Source organism: Xiphophorus maculatus, chromosome 16, assembly GCF_002775205.1.
Source record: "Xiphophorus maculatus strain JP 163 A chromosome 16, X_maculatus-5.0-male, whole genome shotgun sequence".
Taxonomy (NCBI): Eukaryota; Metazoa; Chordata; class Actinopteri; order Cyprinodontiformes; family Poeciliidae; genus Xiphophorus; species Xiphophorus maculatus.
Window position 1 is genome coordinate 11,471,016 of NC_036458.1, and position 19,673 is coordinate 11,490,688.

A 19,673-nucleotide genomic window follows, 5' to 3' on the forward strand; every position below is an offset into this window, starting at 1 on the left:
TAAAGTCTGATCCACTTAAAAATGCAAAGTCCGAATATTCAAAAAGCAATTAAATTACATTAAATTAGGAGTGCCAACAAATTTGTCACAATCTGAATGAGGAAGCAGAAGAAATCTTTAATACTAAAGCATAAAGTCTTTATAAACTAAGAATAAACTAAGTAAGAATAGTCATCAAAATATGTTTTCAGACAAACAACTAAAAATGTCATTTTGTAGACTCTTGGTAAAAGTTCTTCTTAAACCAAAATTTCTCTACAGGCCTTTAATTTCCTGGCCACTCGTCCTCCATCACCACCCACACAGAGTTAAACAACACATTCTGTGCTGGACTCCAACTGGGTGTAAGAAATGTCCCCAATGGAAATGATTCTGCTAAGAAATTGCACAATGTTCTCAGGAGTCCTTGTCATAGATCAAATTTTTACAGCATGAGTGAGAGACTGGCCCCTGGGCGTGCCTGAAGCACGCAGCAGACGTGAACAGATGTGGGAGCTTGCCTCATGTCTGCTTGGAGACGGATGAGTCAAGTTGGAGCCCTCTGCTGTGTCGGCTGAACCTCACCGCCTCACAGTGACAGAGCTTCCTCTGTCTGGTGTCAGCCAACACGTGGCGTTACAGTTCACACTTAAGGTAGTGTTAGCTACTATTATAGTGAGTACCTACTGTATGTGGAAAATAATATATCACAGCAACAGGAGGTTTTCCTCTAAATTACCTCAAAAAACCCCACAAAAATAAAGAAGCGTCACTATTACTGAAAACACAAATATTTCTTTTCACACACAAGCAACTATATCAATAAATAGAGAAAAAAAATAGATGGAATAATTTTAACATTTAACAAAGCAAGAATTTAGTTAAGCTGCCACTTTTTGTAGCATCTGTACACTAACCAGGTTTATTTCTGACTGATGCAGACGTAATGTATTTTTCACAGTCCAAATGGCCTTGATGTTCTTATTTTATTTTATTTCGTTTGCAGGCTCTCCGACAAAGGTGCTCGTTTTGAATCCAAAAAGATATTGAAGAAATAACAACAAGGATGTCCTATTTCAGCATTAAAGCATTTTTGAGTTTTATTACCTGCTTCTGCTTCGAAGTGATGCAAGATGAGTCAACTGTAGAATAAATGTTTTGTTTTTCAGTATTTGACCAAAATTAAAGTTCTAATTTCTGACCAATTGATTTGTTTATGTTGCTATTGTTTTACAAAGACACCATTTAAGTTAGTCAATAAATTAGTTTGTATTATTATTTAAAACTTTGATTAGCAAGAGCCCATAGTTAGTGGTTTAAGTTTAAGCCACAGGAATGACATCAACATGGCAACAAGATGCAATGGCAAAGATTCAAAACATTATATTAAGACAAATAAAAGAAAAATAAAACAATTTTAATTTAATTCCTCAAATAAAATTTGCAATAAATAACATGCTCTGCATATTTAATTATTGTTCAGAGGGTCAAAAAAAATTAAAAAGAACATTTTCAGTTTTTAATTCCTATTAAAAAATTGTATTCCTCTTGCACAGATTTATTTTTGCTACGCATGTGTTTTTAGGTTGGTAATTTTTTATCTGCAGGTACCACTGATAGAGATATGACCTAATTGTTTACATTAAACTTTAAAAGACTAACACTGAATAATGTACAACAGGGCTCCTTTCTTGGAACTAGTTTTTTTTCTTTTGGCTTTTCTTCTTTAGAGATCGAAATGAAAGTCTGAAATGTGAGGCAGGGATTTCCAATGTGTTGAGTTCATGTCTGCATCCTCACTAACCACAAGCACAACATCTAAAGTTGGGTGTTTTTACAGTTCCCGTCTCTTTAAAACACCAACAAGCAGCATCTTATAAAAAACTAAAATGCGTATATTTTATGGCACTAATTAACTTAAATTTCTTCGGGCATCTTGTCTTCCAAGTTACAGACATGCTAGAGAATAAGTTGGGAGAAAGGAGGCGTGTTGAGACAAAACGGACAGCAGGACATCTTGTCCCGGCGCGGGATGTCAAAGCTACTGTGCAGGAATGTGAGGACCGGAGGATGTGAGTGGGTGGGAACCAGAGCTGGAGAATGTATAGCGAGGCCTGGGAACTGTGCAGCTCCAGTCTAAAGCAAACAGACATAAGGCTCAACTTTCTAAACCTGCAGCAACTTCATGCCTACAAACACACATGCACACCAGATTCATGGCTATGGACAGTGCAGTAAAGCTTTATTTAATAATCTGCTGTTTTATTTGCATTAACTGTTTTCTATGGAGGCTTGCTCTATGTTATCCCTCAAAAGCGGAAGCGCTGCTGCTTCCCACAATGCCTTCCTTTGTCCCACTGATGCCGTTAATCTTGATTCTTATCAGGGGACGTCCTATTGTCAACATTCTAGTGCCCGGTAGACATACACACGTCCCACAACCCATGATGTGAAAGCTGGAAGATTTGTTTTAGTCAATGTGAAGCGCCGCTATACATGGTTTCAGTTTGTATCCGTCTTGCTTTTCTCTAGAAGTTTTCACCCACACACAAAATGCCGAAAGTCATTTCCTGTTGAAGGCATTGTCAAACTCCTGGCTTCCTGTTTGTGCACTGTTCTGTTTAGTTTGTGGAGGAGTAAAAGTTTAAACCCCAGGAGAGGAAATTATGAAAAAAAGTTAGTCTTTTAACCCGATGGCAAAAATCATGCATGCACTGAAAAATAATAAGCAAAAACAGAATCACAACAAAGTAGCCACACAGCTCAGGTGATAAACAAAATGCATTCTTTCTATAGCCCGTCTTTTGCCTGAAATCATTTGTAAAACAAAAAAGATCTTATCCACAGAGAATAAATTTTTATGCAACAATGTACAAATGTATAGTTTTAAAAACCTAAAATGTCTCAGAAAAAAAATCTGTTTCAGCCTAACCAAATCATAATCCAGTAAATTTCTATTTGATTAACACACCTCCAAATATTTTCAATATAGTTTCTGCCAAGTGCTATTTTGAATCTATGGGCTGTAACAAGAATGATAACAAACAAAGGTCTTACAGGAAAAACACAACTAGAGGCATGTCTTTACCTGTTGCAGACAAACCTGAAAGTCACACTCATCAGCACTATGAGACCAAAGGTAACATAATGAACAGCAGTAAAAGAAACCAAGAAAGAACATATCCACATTTTCACAGTACTAAAATACTGTTTAGCATTAACATGCTGTCTGACAAATGACTAGAAGTTCAGGAATGTTTGGAGATGGGACGGTAAAGCCTGTTATCCCAACTAGATGAATCATCAGAGAAATGTATTCATATATCAAGCTTGGACTTGTCTCACTGGCACAATGGTTTCTATTATATTTTATACATAAGATTATAAATAACAAGGGGTGCAACAGTTATGCCTAAATCATGGTTCGGAACAGAAAAAGGTTTGATTAAACCCAAAACGTAGCATTTTAAATAACTTTGCCTTAATTTGAAGAGCAATTACGGGTGATACAGAACTGAATAACTTCTCTTGCAGCAGAAATACAAAATGGAGAGGTTATAAAATGTTAGGGAAGTATTGACCTGATGTGACACGGCATGAACACTAAATGGCTTGTTGAGAAGTCGGTGTTTGATGGTATCTCAGGTTTCCGAAACTATCAGGTGAAGCACAGGATGTATTTAGTCCACAAACCAGTAGGCAAAAATGATAAAGACTCTTTGTGTATTTATCATTTAACCTATAACCCTCATGCTAAACTGTGCACTGGTGACTAAAAACAACTTAGCTGTTCTGAGAATCATCATTACCTCTTGATCTTTACATTAGTTTGGTGTGAAGTACTTTGAATACTAGCCAACTGGGACTCACAGCTTGTCAATGCCTTGACAGAAACAACATAATAAAAACTGCAAAATAAAAAATAAAATAAAAAAACATTTCCGGACTTTACCAATATAAAAAAAATAACATCTTAAAAACTAGTTAAAAGACCCATTTTCAGATTATTGTAAACCAACTTTTACAACAAAACAACTTTCACAACAGGGTAAAAATAGAGTGGATATTATGAGCCATCTGTTGTTTTGCACAAGAAAACATAGCAGGGAATAAAGACATTTAGTAACTATGACTGCTGCCAGTTTGTGTTATTTTATGCTTGCATAAGGCTTTTACGGCACTAAACATTTGAATTCTTCACATGTACTACGAAAAACAAGATGTTGATTTAAACACACCTACGTCTGACTGTAAAACAGACTGAAATACATGACAGCATTTGAGTACTGAATGTATTCTCTAAGTCAACCATGCAGGAAACCAAGTAAGGATTAAGCTCCCAAATAACAACACTTTCCTTCCCTGTACATTAAATCCATTTTCCACTATGGTGGAGAGCGGAGCAGGTAAGCCACAGATGCAGAAAAAAAAAGACAGAAATGTGATTATAGGGAGATGATGAAGATTATCAAACTACCAGGGCATTAGTGCCAGCCATAGTGCACGGTACCACAGGACCCATTAGAGCTTTCAGCTCCGTTTATTAGAAAACCATTAGAGAAAACTAGTTTACCCCCACCCCCTTGGACCAGCCACTTTTAAGTGGCAGAGACAAATGAACTCAAAGGGAATCGACTGCTCCTCTCATTGGTTTGGCTGCAACTATAAAAAGAGACAGCTGTATGTGTGTGCCAGCCTGGTTCACCGAGGCAGGGTAGTGTAAGACCAGCAGAACAAAAGGCCAGCAGCTTCGACCCGGATCAGTCAGACGTTCGCCATTATCCAACATGATTAACAGTGACGCAAGTCACGGCTGCTAATTATTAATGTTGCCAGGCTAAACCAAGCCAAGGAGATGAAAGAGGCCTTCTGTCTCATACCAAGGAGCAACCCACTCACTCATTATAGTGACACAACATGTATCACACAGTATGAAAGAATGTTGTGTAAAAGCTTTACAACCAAATGTTGTAATATTAACAGTATATATATTCCAGAGGTTTATAGTAAAACTATATTAAACAACATTGACTGCTACATTTAGGAGAAGCTTAGTCCCACCAGTTGCTGTGCATTCAGGAAACAATACTGTGGACAAACTAAAGGAAGATTAATAGACATTAAAAGTGTCTGATCATGTGGGAAAAAATTGCATCCATCACGCTTCAACAAAAACAAGACGATGCTTTACAAAGAATCATGAATAAATCATGAACATGAACAAGAAAATGCATGTTTTAACAGAAAACGAGAACATAAAAGCATAGATAATATTACAGCAGTTTATTTACATTTTTGAGCTCTTAAATGGCTAAAACAGAGAATATTAACACTATTAAAAAACGTGGAAGAACTGTGTAAAAAGGGGAAGAGAAACAGAAGAAAGCCAGCAGACATTCTTCACACAAATTTATGAACTTACGACCTCACACAATTATGGCTTTCAAAGGACAGGTAGGGTTTTTAGAGGTACCATAAAGACATTCTTGCGACCGAAAATGTCGCTCTGTTACTTTTATCTTTTTTTTTTTACTCACCGACTCCTTCTTCCGACTTTAACACCATGCTGTTCTGTCAGCAAGTCCGCGTCCGCAGAGAAAAAGTTCCTGGAGGCTTCCAAGGGCAAAAACTTTGACTACTAACCACTACCGATAGATTTACGAGTCTTGAAAGTTTTTTTAACTAACAGATAAATAGCGTAAGGTAAAGCGAAGTGAAAGCCTGGTCGTAGTAAGAACGGTACCGCCGTCAGACCAAAGGGAGTGGTTTCAAGGTACTGGACGGACTTTTACCAGCCCTTCCCTCCTCAACCGAGACCAGGCGTCTGTGTTGTGTCAAGTCAAAGGAACAGTCAAAGCGAAACACTTCCTGTCGGGCTTTTCATAATGAAAGCTTACACATTAATTCAGGGAAATGCTTTTGCTACAGCAGCAGACATAACCCATTGCACTGTAATGCAAATAAACAAAATGCACACAGTACGGAGGATACAAATGTGCAAAAGAGAGGCACACTAATATTTAGTTTAACAACAAAAGTTATGTAAAATTAGAAGGGCTGTTTAAGACTGGCGCAATAAGTAATAATATTCAATTAATCACATTATAAATTAAAATGAGTTTGATCATTTCCATTTGCATGATTGTTTTTCTCTTGTTTCATCATTTCCATTTGCATGATTGTTTTTCTCTTGTTTCTCTGTCTCTCTATTGATGACTGGATGACAAAAGGCTTCAGCCTGGTGCATTGGTTTCAACTAGCCTCTCTTCCTGAAGGACAGTTTTGCTTACAGACTTAAGTCGTATCAATTTTATCTGTTGTTTCGATGTTTTGTTCATTTATTTTTGGAATTTTTAAAATGTCTTCCAGTTCCAGTGTTAAATGTTCATAGGATATTAAAGTTTATTGATCTTTGAGAGAGTGTACTTGCATTAGTATGCCATTATCATTATATTATCACAATAACTTCTGGGGAAATGTATTGTCCATCAAAATGTATTATTGTGACAGAGAAATTAATATGAATGGATTAAATTATATATATGGATTAAATATAAAAGTACTCATAGTACAGTACTTACAGTGCAGCTATAGTCACTAATTCACACTCACATTATAAACACCTACATTTTTAGATATGTGAGTTTGCACATTTCCCTTCTGTAGCAATACAGACATAGAATTTATACTATTAATTTGAAGGGCAAAGAACACTTCCGGTTTCAGTGTCTTTTCTGGCACAGACAGAAACCACCAGACTGGTTATGTGCTTCATCTGTTAGCTATCTCTACCACACCAACGCTAGGAGACGCACGTACAGATGCACATGTGCACAGATCTGTTGTTGGGAAAGGTCTGATAGGGGGCAGGGAGAGAATAAATGACACACACAAACACACCCCCACACACACCCCCTCTCTTCTGCAGAACTCATATTTGGGCTCTCCACTAAGCCACATCCGTAGAGCAGAAATCTGTGCCTTCAGACTTTCACCTCGGAAACAAAAGTGAGAAAATAGCAACGAAATTTGTTCAAATATAAAACCTGTAACCATTTCAGAACACCTGTTGAATTATATGGCCTTGTACACAAATTATAGAAGCCACCTACATTTATTTATTTATTTTACTTTCCCCATAATCTCAATGGACATATTTGTCTATATGACATGAATATAGTTTTGGTCATACAAGATATCAATTAGAAAAAATGCAGCACATTTTACACTACTTAAAATCAGTCCTCAAAGACACTTCACTAGTAACCATCTTAAACTGTTTCACAGTTTGACCAACCAAAATATTTGAATATTTTTTACTATGTGTGATAGACAAACACAAAACAGTCAGTACCTGTGAAGTTGAAGGAGAATGGTTCATGGTTTTGAAAGTAATAAAAATCTGAGTTCACCAATTGCCCTCAGAAGTAAATAGTTAACACTTCTGTGTTCAATTTAATGTCAGCAAAAGTCCAGCTGTTCAGCAAAGGCCTCAAAAGTTTGTTAAGGAACATCAAGTTGCAGAGATCCATGGCTCAGGTGGGAAATACCATCAACAGAACAGGACAAATATTAGTTAGTCACTCCTCAACATTGGATATTTGGGTGGCAGCCAGAAAACCATAAGAAATATAATTTGCAAAATGTCATGCCCCACATAGGATAGAAAGCAAGATGGGGAAAAAAGGTCAGTCTAATCATTTGAGACCAAAAATTCCAGTGATAAATGGTAAAGGGATTTTTCCTTCAAGATGGAAATTTCTTGTCTGAACTGGAACAAAAACTGATGCCTTTCTCTTCCTTTTATGAAATGAAATAAATCAGTCTGTCATTTGGATAGCATCTGCACCAGCTGGTGCTCTCAAATAAGAAAAAAAGCCTGTCTCTGCCTGTTGATAAACACAAGAGGAACGAAGAGGAATGCAGCTCACTCAGCCCGAGTGAGGCCAGGTAGAGGCAGACAACCTTTCTGTCCTGCATTTATTGCCCTCTCTCTTGAAATTGTATGTATTCATTTGTATCTTGTAATGGCAGCTTTGGCAAACATTATGGTGGGTTTGGTCACCGTGCAGTGTCAGGCCAGGAAGAAAGTGGGAAATTCCTCCTGTTGCACTGTTGATTTTATTGATCTGCTTTTAAAGATTTACCTGTTTTTGAATATAGTCCTCAAACGTCTCCATGATATCTTTGCTCCAGACGCCTTATCTACAAGCTCTGACTGATGAATGCATCAGCTGTGTGCTGCAACCTCTACAACTGACAATGCCGTCTGTGTGAAAATAAACTCCTTCACACAAAGTTTCCATTCATTGTTGCTAGTTCATCCATGCCCCCAAGCACGGCTGCACAGATGGGCCTAAACCCCAGAACAAATGAAACCAGAGAGCTGTTTGACCTTCACATGAGAAGGTCAGGAGTTAATTATAAACACGCAAAGTTTACCGTCTTCTGCTTCTTCGTGAAGAGTAAATGTGACGTTAACAGAGTGTTTATGCAAACATTCAATCATCGTCATTCTGCATCGTCAGGCAAAGAGGGGTTTTTTGCAAGCACGTAAAATGATGCAGTTGCAAACAATCTTTACATTTTATACTTATTAAGTTTTTTTTTTTTGTAGGAATAGCCATTCTATATTTTAATAAACTTTGTGCCAACTAATTTTGAAATAAATATCTTACCAACAACCTAACTGCTAAACCCCAGCGGGGTTTTTTTCCCCTTTAGATTATAATTGTTATAGTATAAACAACTTCTAAATTATGTTGTGATGCTACACCGCAGCATAATGAAACTTTGTTTGGAGCAATCCAGCCTGAATGTACAAAACATATATAATCTCTTTACAGATTCACACAAACACTTGTCAAATTCAAATAAAAAGAATACATGAAAAACAATAGATGATGTTGATAATGATGATGAGTTTAACGGAAAAAAAACCCCAACAAAAAACAAATGTAAAATCGGAAAGATTACATTTTGGTGGTGGGGGGGGTTCTGCTAAGAATTTTTGTCTGATAATTTGTTGGTTTGTATTTGAGGTTTAAACATGTGCGCATTTCAGCAACTTAAATTTTAGTGAAAGATATAGGAGGGATGTATTTCAATACAGTCTGCCTATCTTTAACTTTTAAACTGAATTACTAAGACAAGGTAGCTTTTGAGGCATTATGCCCTTAACATTAAACAGAAAGACGCCAACAGCGCCCTCTGCTGATCATTTTCGATTAACTGCAAGTTAAATTAAATTCCAAACGCTACTGTTGAAATGTACATCCCTGGTATATTTTGTAACATTTTGTGTTCCGTTTCTTTGTTTTTCTTTGTATTTATAAGCAAAGATGTTCATTAAAAAAAAATAAAACATTAAAACATTTTACTCAATTGCTCACATTGTTTTATGACATCTCAACTGGATAAACAAATATATAAAGTTAGAAAAATAATCAGAATTTATTTATCCATTTATTTTTTCATTATTACTGGTTTTAGCCATTTTTCTTTATAAGAAAAACAATTTGTTGTAACACTAAAAGACCACAGTCAAGTTTTGACCTTCATTTTGTTAGGAAACAAGAGTACACGACATACCCTTGGGAAATTGTATATATGTTTTGTATATATATTTTACTCTTATCAAAATAATAACATAAACATATAAATTTAATTTATCCTGGTCCTTCTCCTGGACCATATTATATCTTACAAACAAAATGTATGTCAAGAAAATCTGCAGAGAAACAAGCAAAGACCAATGATGACACACAAAAAGAAAACAGTTTGCATGGCAAACATTAGCTCTGTCTGTAGCTTTGCTGCCCTCCACACGACTCATCACATGAGGTGATTTTGAAACCACCGCTCTCAGTTCATAGGTACAGTAATAAGACCTTTGGATCAATGTAACCTATAATTTTGTGAGTGTGAAGGGAGGGAGTGATCCTGAAATAAGAGATGTTCTAATCCCGGTATCACATTTCTAATGATGGCACAAGAGTAGAAAAGCACTTTGTGGGTGGCCAATCACATCACAGTTACACAATGTGTATTGAATGGCACACCTTTTAGCAGATGCTACCTGCCCTGCACAAACATACAAAAATACCTATGATGAAATCAGTCTAAACAAGCTTTTGCAAAAGGATGTAGAATGCAGAGAGTTTCCACTAAAAGATAAGTAAATGAGAGAAGCATTGTACTTGGTATAAAAGTCAAAGCAATAAGCAGAATAAAAACATGAGAACCCATCTTTAAAATACAATAAACGAGTTTCACTAAGAAATAGGCCTTTATCACACACCACTAATCAGATCAGGAAGGTTAACGGAAAATCAATCATTTTTACATGCATACCTATTGCTGAGTATAGAGCTGTTTGGACTAACTTCATCTGTTTCAAGATTCCCACACATTCCTGCTGGAGGCGGCTCACTGCCAGACTCTGCCTCACTCGCTATCTAAAACGCATCAGACTGTGTGCTAACAGAAGAAGACAGATCGTTGCTCTGAGGTAGCAAAACACATGTGAGCTGTCCATTTGCATTAGATAGTTCTTTTACTCTATCCCAGTGCACACATTTACTAATTAATTATCCTTACTACATATTTAAATAATAGGAACTGTGGAAATTTTATCTACATAAATTATGCTCTGGACACTTTAAAAAGGGATGAAATTAAACTTTACTTAGTTGTTGTTTTCATCAAACAACAACTAGAAAACACTATTATGTTTGTGTGGAAATGCTGTTTGGTTTACATCACACCGGAGACTGTAGTTTACTTTCGACAACACTTTCACACAAGCTACAGTTTATTTGTAATTTAGTGTCATGAACATTAGCATTACTAACTGCTAACTGAGGCCTGAGATAAAATTGTGTTGTTTTTTTTTTTTTTTTGTAATTCACCCCAATTTACACTTAGGGTGAATTTGCTAAGATATTCACTCTGGAAGCTATTTTGAATATATTCCACTGATAATATATTCCAATAATGAAAATTTTCACAGTTGAATAAATGACTCCAAATTGTTTTGCATTAGCTTTATAACCACTTTATGATGTCTCTGTCTTGGTATTATGTTAGCAAACACCTCTTCGATTCAGAGTAAACTTCTGCTTTTATAAACAGGGGTAAACCTGCTGATGACTAGTTTATTATGCGCCTAAATTAGTTGCAGCTTGCTGATGTTTCTGTTTCCATACCCATGTCATTTTTTTTTTCTTATTTCTTTTTTTGGTTTAATTGATGACAACAGTGTGAATTCAGTGCGTGCTTTTTCAGACTTCGGTCCAGATTTAAATAAATAGATATTCCTTATTTTAGTTTGGACCCAGCTATATGGTTCAAGAGAGTACATCTACACAAAAATGACCACATCAGTACATATTTTATATATCTTAAGTGCAAGCAATACTTTTAAAATTCTGAGACGCAAAGAAAATAGACAAACATCATCTTCAGTCGTATTGATTATTGCAACAGCGTCTTCACAGGTCTGTCCAACAAATCAATCAAACAGCTGCAGCTGATCCAGAATGCTGCTGCTCGCGTTCTCACTAAAACCCGGAAGATAGAGCACATAACACCAGCTTTAAAGTCCCTACACTGGCTCCCTGTAGCTCAAAGAATAGACTTTAAAATACTGTTGTTAGTTTACAAATCACTGAATGGCTTAGCACCACAATACATTAAAGATCTGATGTTACTGTATCAACCTTCCAGACCTCTCAGGTCTTCCGGTTCTGGTCTGCTCTGCATCCCCAGAACCAGAACCAAACGAGGAGAAGCAGCTTTCAGCATCTATGCACCACAAATTTGGAACAAACTTCCAGAAAACTGTAAAACAGCTGAAACACTGACTTCTTTTAAATCTCGACTAAAAACCCACCTGTTTAGAATTGTATTTGAAATGTAATCAATTACAAATTTATTGATGGAACTTGACTTAATGCTGTGTTTTGATTGTTGATTCTATCTTGCATTGTGTTTCTGTGTTTGTAATGATTTAAAGCACTTTGAAATGCCTTGCTGCTGAAATGTGCTATACAAATAAAATTGGATTGATTGATTGATTGAAACACATTGAGTACAACGGCAGTAAAAAGATGATAAAACATCAAGAGAAGTCCTTAACAAAACTTTTCAGAGTACGACCACAAGCTTGACGACCAGCAACAACTGACATCACCACATGCTCCTTTGTGACAAGCTGATCTGGCAGAAATTCCCGAACGCTCGCTGCATCTGACAGACTTGTGTGAGCCTCCATACAGATCAGTGTCCTCAGCTGCCCCCAGAGTCGGCTCTCTATAGGCTCCCTGCCAGAGTCTCAGCAAATGTTTCACAGTGCACCTGTCTCACAGCCCAGATGGTGACTGTGTCGTAATAAGTCAGCTAAATTATTAATATATCTGTTGTACGGGACGCAATGCCCAATATCAGCATGCTGAGTCACGTAATCCCTCTGATGGTTAGTTATATATACACTGCTCAAAAAAATAAAGGGAACACTTAAACAGGTGTTTAACACTTAAAGTGTTCCCTTTATTTTTTTGAGCAGTATATATATATTTATATTTATATATATAGCAATCTTCACACATGAACTTAAGTGAAAAACAGATATTCAAATCACTTTATAAAAGAAGAAATTATTTATCTAAGCTAAACTAAGATTGAAGTGGTTCTGTGCATTGTTACATTACGAAGAAAAATGGTGAAGCTTCAGTACATCATCCCAGCTTTGAAGTATGGGAGTGCCAACATCATGTTGTGTGGTTGACGCGTTTCAGGACAGACCAATAAACTTCACAAATAGGACATATCATAAAGAAAGAACTTTATGTGAAAATCTTGAGGGAATAAAATGGGTCTTTCAAGTGGAAAATGAGCCTGAGCATTGGTAAGTGGTAAGTGGTAAGTGGTAAGTGGCAGTGGTAAGTGAACTACCACTTGACTTAGTGTTTTGGAATGACCACAAAGCTCTGATTTCAGTTCCACTGGAAATTTCAAGGCAGCCCTAACAAAGGTGTGTAAGAAAAGTGACTACAAACTTGACTATGGCACCACTTCTGTTAGAAGGAACCCTGATTTAATATCAGATACGGGGAAAAATTGTAAAAGGATTATGTAAATTCCTGGTTGAAAGAGAAGCTCACATCTTTCATTTTCATAAGCTTTACAAAGGTCATGGAAATTCAGCTCAACTCAATTCTAAAACCAAAAAAAAAACCCCAGATGACATTCCCGTCAAATATCCAAAGCTAAAAAAAAAAAAAAAACCTCTCCTCACACACACGGCTCTGCTGATTCAGGTGTTTTGAAATCACAGAGACAGCACCCCTTCCCGCCCAGTACGTACTCCATCAGCTGATTCGCCACAACCCAACAACAAAGCTGCTGCAGTCACGACAGCAAACAGTTTAAACGCTCCCAGTGGAAAACCTGCAGTGACCTGGAATGCAATTGCAACACTTAACGACGTAGTTGACACTGCAGCAGGCACATCCGCTTCGTCACCATCCAGTTCTGGGCATTACCACATAATGGGGAAGTGGCTTCAAGCCCAGCAAAATAATCTTTTTTCAAAGAGAATAACAGATATTTTCCTTTATGTTTTGCTGTTTACATCTGTGGTGAGTATTAGCTGTACATGTCAACATGACTGTGGAGATTAGTAGTAAAAACATCATCTCATACTCTGTGCACAGAGTTAAATAGTGACAACAAGATTAAGTTACCAGAATCTCCTATTTTTGTCTGACCGCTTGCTTCCATCTCCAGGGAAGCTGTGTGTTCATGCCAGCGGTAAAACGGACAAGCCTGAACTGTCAATTAGCTGCTCGTCTAATTGTTGAGCGTTCAGGACAATGCTACTGTGATATGCGCTTTACTAAATCCTGTTGTGATGTTAATTTACCTGGAGGTGTCTTCACAGCTGGGCACAAGAACGTCTGAAGGCTGGACACACATAGCTCGCTCACCGTCCCCATGGCCTCAGAGAGGGATTCTGTATCTGTGTGTGAAATCGGCGTTAGTGGCCGAGCTGCTCCTTCGACACGCCGCTCAGTTCGGTGAAAAGGGGAAGTTCAGAAAACCTTCAATCCACACTGTGACTGTTGACAGTAACTCCTTGTCATAGAGAGACTCCCAGCTGTTTCCCTGACTGGCTTTGCTTCACTTAATCCCCCGAGTCGGATGACTTCTCTGCCTTCCCTTGCGAAAAATAAAAATCTCTCAAACTCACCAACTTTCTCTTCCCCTTTGATTTGAATGTGCAACTTGCTGGGATGCTGAAATCACTTCTGCTTTCTCCCTCTTCCCCCTTTTTATGTTACACGTCTTCGCCTCAGCCTCTCTCTCTCTTCCCTTCTCAGCTCTCTGTTGCTGCTTGGTATACAGGGCTATGCTCTATCAGTCAGTCCTATGTCACATTCCCCAGACTGAAAACTCAAATGGAAAAACATGCACGACCTTCGCTATGAACTGTCAGCAGCTAGCCCAAGCAGATTTTGATTTCAGTCTCTGGCCTTTGCGGTTTTTTCTCATTTTCTTGATCTGAAAAAGCTGTATTCACCTCTAAAAGTAATGAAAGCTGGGAGATATGAATCACAAAGGCAATCACACAGTCTTACAGCAATGCAAACTGTGTTTATAATCACAAAACAATTTGGTGTGTTTATTCACTTCACTTTAGTCTTTGGCTGGCATTATATTTCCTGCCACTCTGAATTAGCCTACTTGTCAGTCACACAAACCATCCCCGACACCTGAACACATGCTTCTCTCTCTGCCATTAATCAATTCATCAACTCATCCCTCTTTGTCAATCACACTTGTTTCAAGAGCAACACAGCATTGACTTGGTGTAGGCAGCCATTACTGAAAGCAGCTTTTATCATATTGTTTGTACAGTGTGCACGAGTATGCCAACTGTTGTTGCCCCGTTTCATCGCCAGAGGTCCAAATGCTTCAGCTTGACCCTAGCATGAACTGCAATGGCTGCTTTAAATGCTTACAGCTGCACATCACTCAGAGGAACGACACACACAGGAGTCAGCACTAAGGCACATTCCAGTTTTATTTAGGGTGAATATTTTCTGCTTGAACTTCAAAAGACTCTCTCAGCAGTCCTAGCATAGATAGATGTGAATAGATGGTGGGACTATTCATGGGTCCACACATTAATATTTTAAAAACCTTAGTGAGAGTCCAAAAAACAAGCCACAGTGCCTTGCAAAACTGACTAAATCTGAAAATTCTGTATTTTAATTGAGCCTCTTTTACTCCTCAATGGTGTAACCAATTGCCTTGAGAAGCCACTTAATCTGTACATTGAGTCCTGCTGTGTATAATATGATTAAGCTGTTATGTGAATGCCACGGAGGGTTGCAACATCAAGGCCACACCAGACAGGTCAAGAATAAAGTTGTGGAGAAGTTGAAAACATCATAACACTGAAAATTGACCAAAATATGGCCTTCCACCTAGGACTGGCAAGGAGAGTATTGATCAGGGAAGCAGCCGAGAGGCAGTGGTAGCTCTGGAAATTCTATGGTTGGCAAAAAAAATTAATCTCCCTGAACACACCATCTCCATAAAACCTGGTGGTGGCAGCATCGTGTTGTGGAGGGGGTTTTCTTCAGAAAAGACAAAGCTGGTCAGACAGGGATAAGATTAAATACACGGCAAGGAAATTGAAGAAATGCAGTTGAAAAGCATATTTGATTTTAATTTCCAATTCATCATTATGTTTTAGCCTGTCTTAGCTAATCACATAAAATCCCAATCGTAACTTTTTTTGGGCTGTTTTGGTGCACTAGACACTGAGACATTGTTTTCCCAGTACTGCATCATCTACAAACAGAGATTTTAAAAACAAGTATGCATAAACATCTATTAATAGGTTTCTTCAGGCCTTGTTTTTACAGGTAAAAGGAATGGAGTAAAATAGAATGGAATAGAATTCAACTTTATTGTCATTGCACTGTCACAAGTACAAGCAACGAAATGTAGTTTGCATCTATCCAGAAGTGCTCTACGAGATATAAATATTTATTTACAGATGTACAAGACTATGTATGTATGGACTATAAGGGGTTATAGCAAAGAGATATAGCTATTGTGTATAAATATAAATATAAATATGGGAGCTATATGCACAGATTATACAGAATATACAAGAATGTTAGGGAATGGATTATATACTGTATGTATATAATATAATACAAGATAAATAATGGCAGATAAAATGTACAGGTTGTATGTGTGTGTGAAGAAAATAGTCCGTGATGTGTGTGTGTGGGAGGATAGTCCATGTGTTATTGTTGTATGAGAGGATAGGAGAGTACAGTCCTTATAGTTTATGTTTTATGTCAGGAGGCGTTCAAAAGCCTGACAGCTGTGGGAAAGAAGCTGTTCCGGTGCCTGGTGGTTCTGGTATTGCAAACCAATACGCCTTGAATTTTACAGATATGTGATACAGCCACACCTCAGTGATTCATGTGTGGTGGCACTAAGAGATAAACATCATCATTTTCGACATGAGAACAGTTATAAAGGTGTGATTTCCTGCATGCATACAGAGTGTGAAGGCCACACAAAGTCAAACAGCAGCTTCCTAGGGCAGCACATGCCACCAAGTGGGCATAAGATACCAAAGCAACACTTTTGTTTCCATTGCAACAGCAACACTGAAATGTTTCTGGAGCTTAGCAGACAACGTTTCCTCATGTCTAATAATATTGGGATGGATATGGATATGTCCCCTAGAGGTTCTTCACGCAGGAGGAGAACTTTTCCTCGCTGAATATAAAATACACAGAGCTTCACTGATCTGTGTTGGAGGAACTCCCACACATCAGTCAAATGCTAACACCACCTCAGCTGACTAACAACTGGCCGAGAGGAGGCTGATTCAGTCCCACTGCTAATGCATTCAACTGAATATGTATTACACTTACAACAGCTATTGAATATGATCAAAGAAAACAAGAGTATGGTTTAAACTTCAGCTATTCATGTGAGATTTACTGTTGGATTTATTTTTAGGAAGAAGTCCTTTTTAAATCTGGTTTAATTAGTGCAGTTCCTTAAAACACTCAGGTTTATATTTAGAGTTGTATCTGACCTGACTTGAGGAGATTTGACAGAATATTTGAAGCTGCAATTCTTTTTGAATCTTTTGCTTTTTTCAAAAGATGCGTCACAGAAAATTACAGATGTAATATATTTTTAGAAACGCTTCAAACATTAGAAGAACTTATCAGTAATGCATTGTCTTGCAAACAATATTCATACTACTTGAACATTCAATTTTATCACATAACAGCAATAAACTTCAGTGGATTTTACTTGGCTTTTATATGATGGACTAACACAGAGAATAATTGTGACATAAAAAGGAGAATGATGAAGAGTTTCAAAACTATTCTTTGTGAAAAAACTCCTTTGACCAGATAACAGTAAAAATAAAATGTTGACAGAAAACTAAAACACTTAACACAGCAGTCTCTCTGTAAAAAATAGTGGTGGCATCAACATGCTGGGGGGATACACAGAAGTTTGTGGTTATGAGGTGACAAAACATGAAAAGATTCAAGAAAGCATTTGAAAAAACTGGGTATTATATAGGGTGCATCATAATATATAGATTACTAGATCTCACCTTGTCAATCACATTGCAGATAAGGATCAAACACAGAGAGGCAGAGAGAAGACACCCATAACCGCATTTACCACACCTACCTGCAAATGTGGAGCTCCACGCCTATGAACAAATGCACCATTTCCTTTGTATGTACACATTCTATCATACAAAGAGAAACGGGGCAGAACTGACAGGTGCAGGTAAGATGGCAAAACGCAGAGAAAAGATAAAGATAAAAGATAAAGCCACTTTGACACCAAGCAGCTGAAAGCCTTTGAAGAGAGTCTCACAAACAGAGCTGCACCCTGATGAATTCAGAGGGAGAAGGGGGTTAGGGCAAAGGCATCGGGCCACATCGGCAGGGCAGGGTTTGAGAGCAGGACAGAACATCAAACAACATCTACAACTTCAGACGCACAAATATGTGGTGTAAGTCTAACATAAAGTACAAGAAAACCTGTGAGGCTTGGCAGTGGTATGCTTTCTTTTATAGAGACAGAAGCGATAACATGACTTGCACTTTGTGCTTTCGCATTCACAGTATGACAGGCACAGTGACTAATGTCCTTTCACCTTCACCTCACACTTTTGCTGGTCTTTGAAAAATTGTTAACTAATTCATTAGATGCTTTGCCAAAAGAAAAGACATGAAAATAAGGAACGCCTGTAAAAGCAGTCTCAATGCAACCTTTTCCTACAGCCACAGAAAAAAAACAACAATCTAGACTTGGAATAAGTTCATGTGCATTCCTTAAGGCATAAAAAAAAACACATTTCATCTTAATTTAGCAAATGGTTTCTATACTGCTAGTTGTTGTTTCCCCTCCCTTCCTCCTGTCAACACTGCATCTAAAGAAATCCTGCAATGGGGCCACTGTCAGAGCTGCTATTTTGAGAAGCACCAAGCTCAGAGAAACTCTAAATAGCTAAATAATTGACATGATCCTCAATCACAGCCCTCACTGAGCCGTCCTGCTACCTCACCTCATCGAGGCCTGACATCATCAAACAGGTCACCTCATAAAATGAAGTCAGGACCTGATTTTCCAGTAAAACATTGGTGACAGCATCACCGAAGGCTATGTCATCCTTTCATGCCTGTGAATGATCAACGTGAGTTCAGATGAGCAGAGAAGCAACTTTTAAGCCGTATTTGCACCATGCTGTCAGAGCTGCAGTGTGGTGCTCAATAATTCAGCATGCAGATCTTTTTTATGTCTCAGTGGCTGTGCATTCCACAGAGGCCACCTGTTTTAAGGGAAGCTTATGACAGGCTACTGTATAAACACACGCGTTAAAATCCACTGCGGATAACGAGACTTCTGGTTTTAACATTTCTTAGTACATATCACCAACACGCACAGCTTTATGGACTGTGGCATTTCTGACTGGCATCGCATACCACGTACATAGCTGACAGAAAGAAATGCATTAGAATCTGCATTAAAGCTGAAAGCCAAAGTATCAAAGACAAACCGTGACTCTCCCCCTCCATCCGATCCTGATGCTGCGGGCGTCACTGACCGGGGGATGCCGCTCTCTGTCGCGCCTGGAGCGGATCCAAACACCTGCCTCCCCTGCTCTGTTACTTCCTCCTTCCTTCCAGCCCTGCTCGTCTCGCTGCTGGTCCTCCCTCAGCCTCCTCAGCCTTGAGAGCCGAGTTCACCAAAATCTTTTTTTTTTTTTTACTTCTGTTGCTGTTACATTTGCCTCTCTTCTACTCTGTTTTCAGACAGAGATATGCGTGTTTTATCCGGTGTTGGGCGCTCGCCGATCCGCCTCCTCACTCGGGAGGAACCGGACCACATGCAAGGTCCCTCCCACCCCAGATGTGATGTCACGGTCTAACTCACCTTTAACTTTTCTCAACACATAAAAGCATCTCAGAGCATCTCCGCATGCATCGTGCAAATTAAAGTAATTTTGTATAGCAATCGAATGTTTTTCTTTTATGTGTGTATGTTTCATTTTTGCATTAGTGTTCTGTAGTTCTTTAACATGCTTTTTAAAGATAAATTTAGCATTCCGTATAACTTATTGT

General features: G+C 38.1%; 1 protein-coding gene across 3 annotated transcripts in view; it reads right to left on the reverse strand.

The window, feature by feature from the left end:
• Positions 1–19,408, reverse strand: part of LOC102223380 (cytohesin-1) — a 40,132-nt gene extending 20,724 nt beyond the window's left edge. The window contains exon 1 of one of the 3 annotated variants that reach the window (XM_023348951.1): positions 19,109–19,408. In XM_023348951.1, coding sequence (XP_023204719.1) covers positions 19,109–19,127 — 19 coding nt within the window. In that variant the 5' untranslated portion in view covers positions 19,128–19,408. Of the gene's footprint in view, positions 1–5,516; positions 5,808–13,903; positions 14,272–19,108 lie in introns of those variants that run through there. The other 2 variants (XM_014469680.2, XM_023348950.1) reach the window with 2 other exon arrangements.
• Between the last annotated feature and the right edge of the window lie 265 nt (positions 19,409–19,673).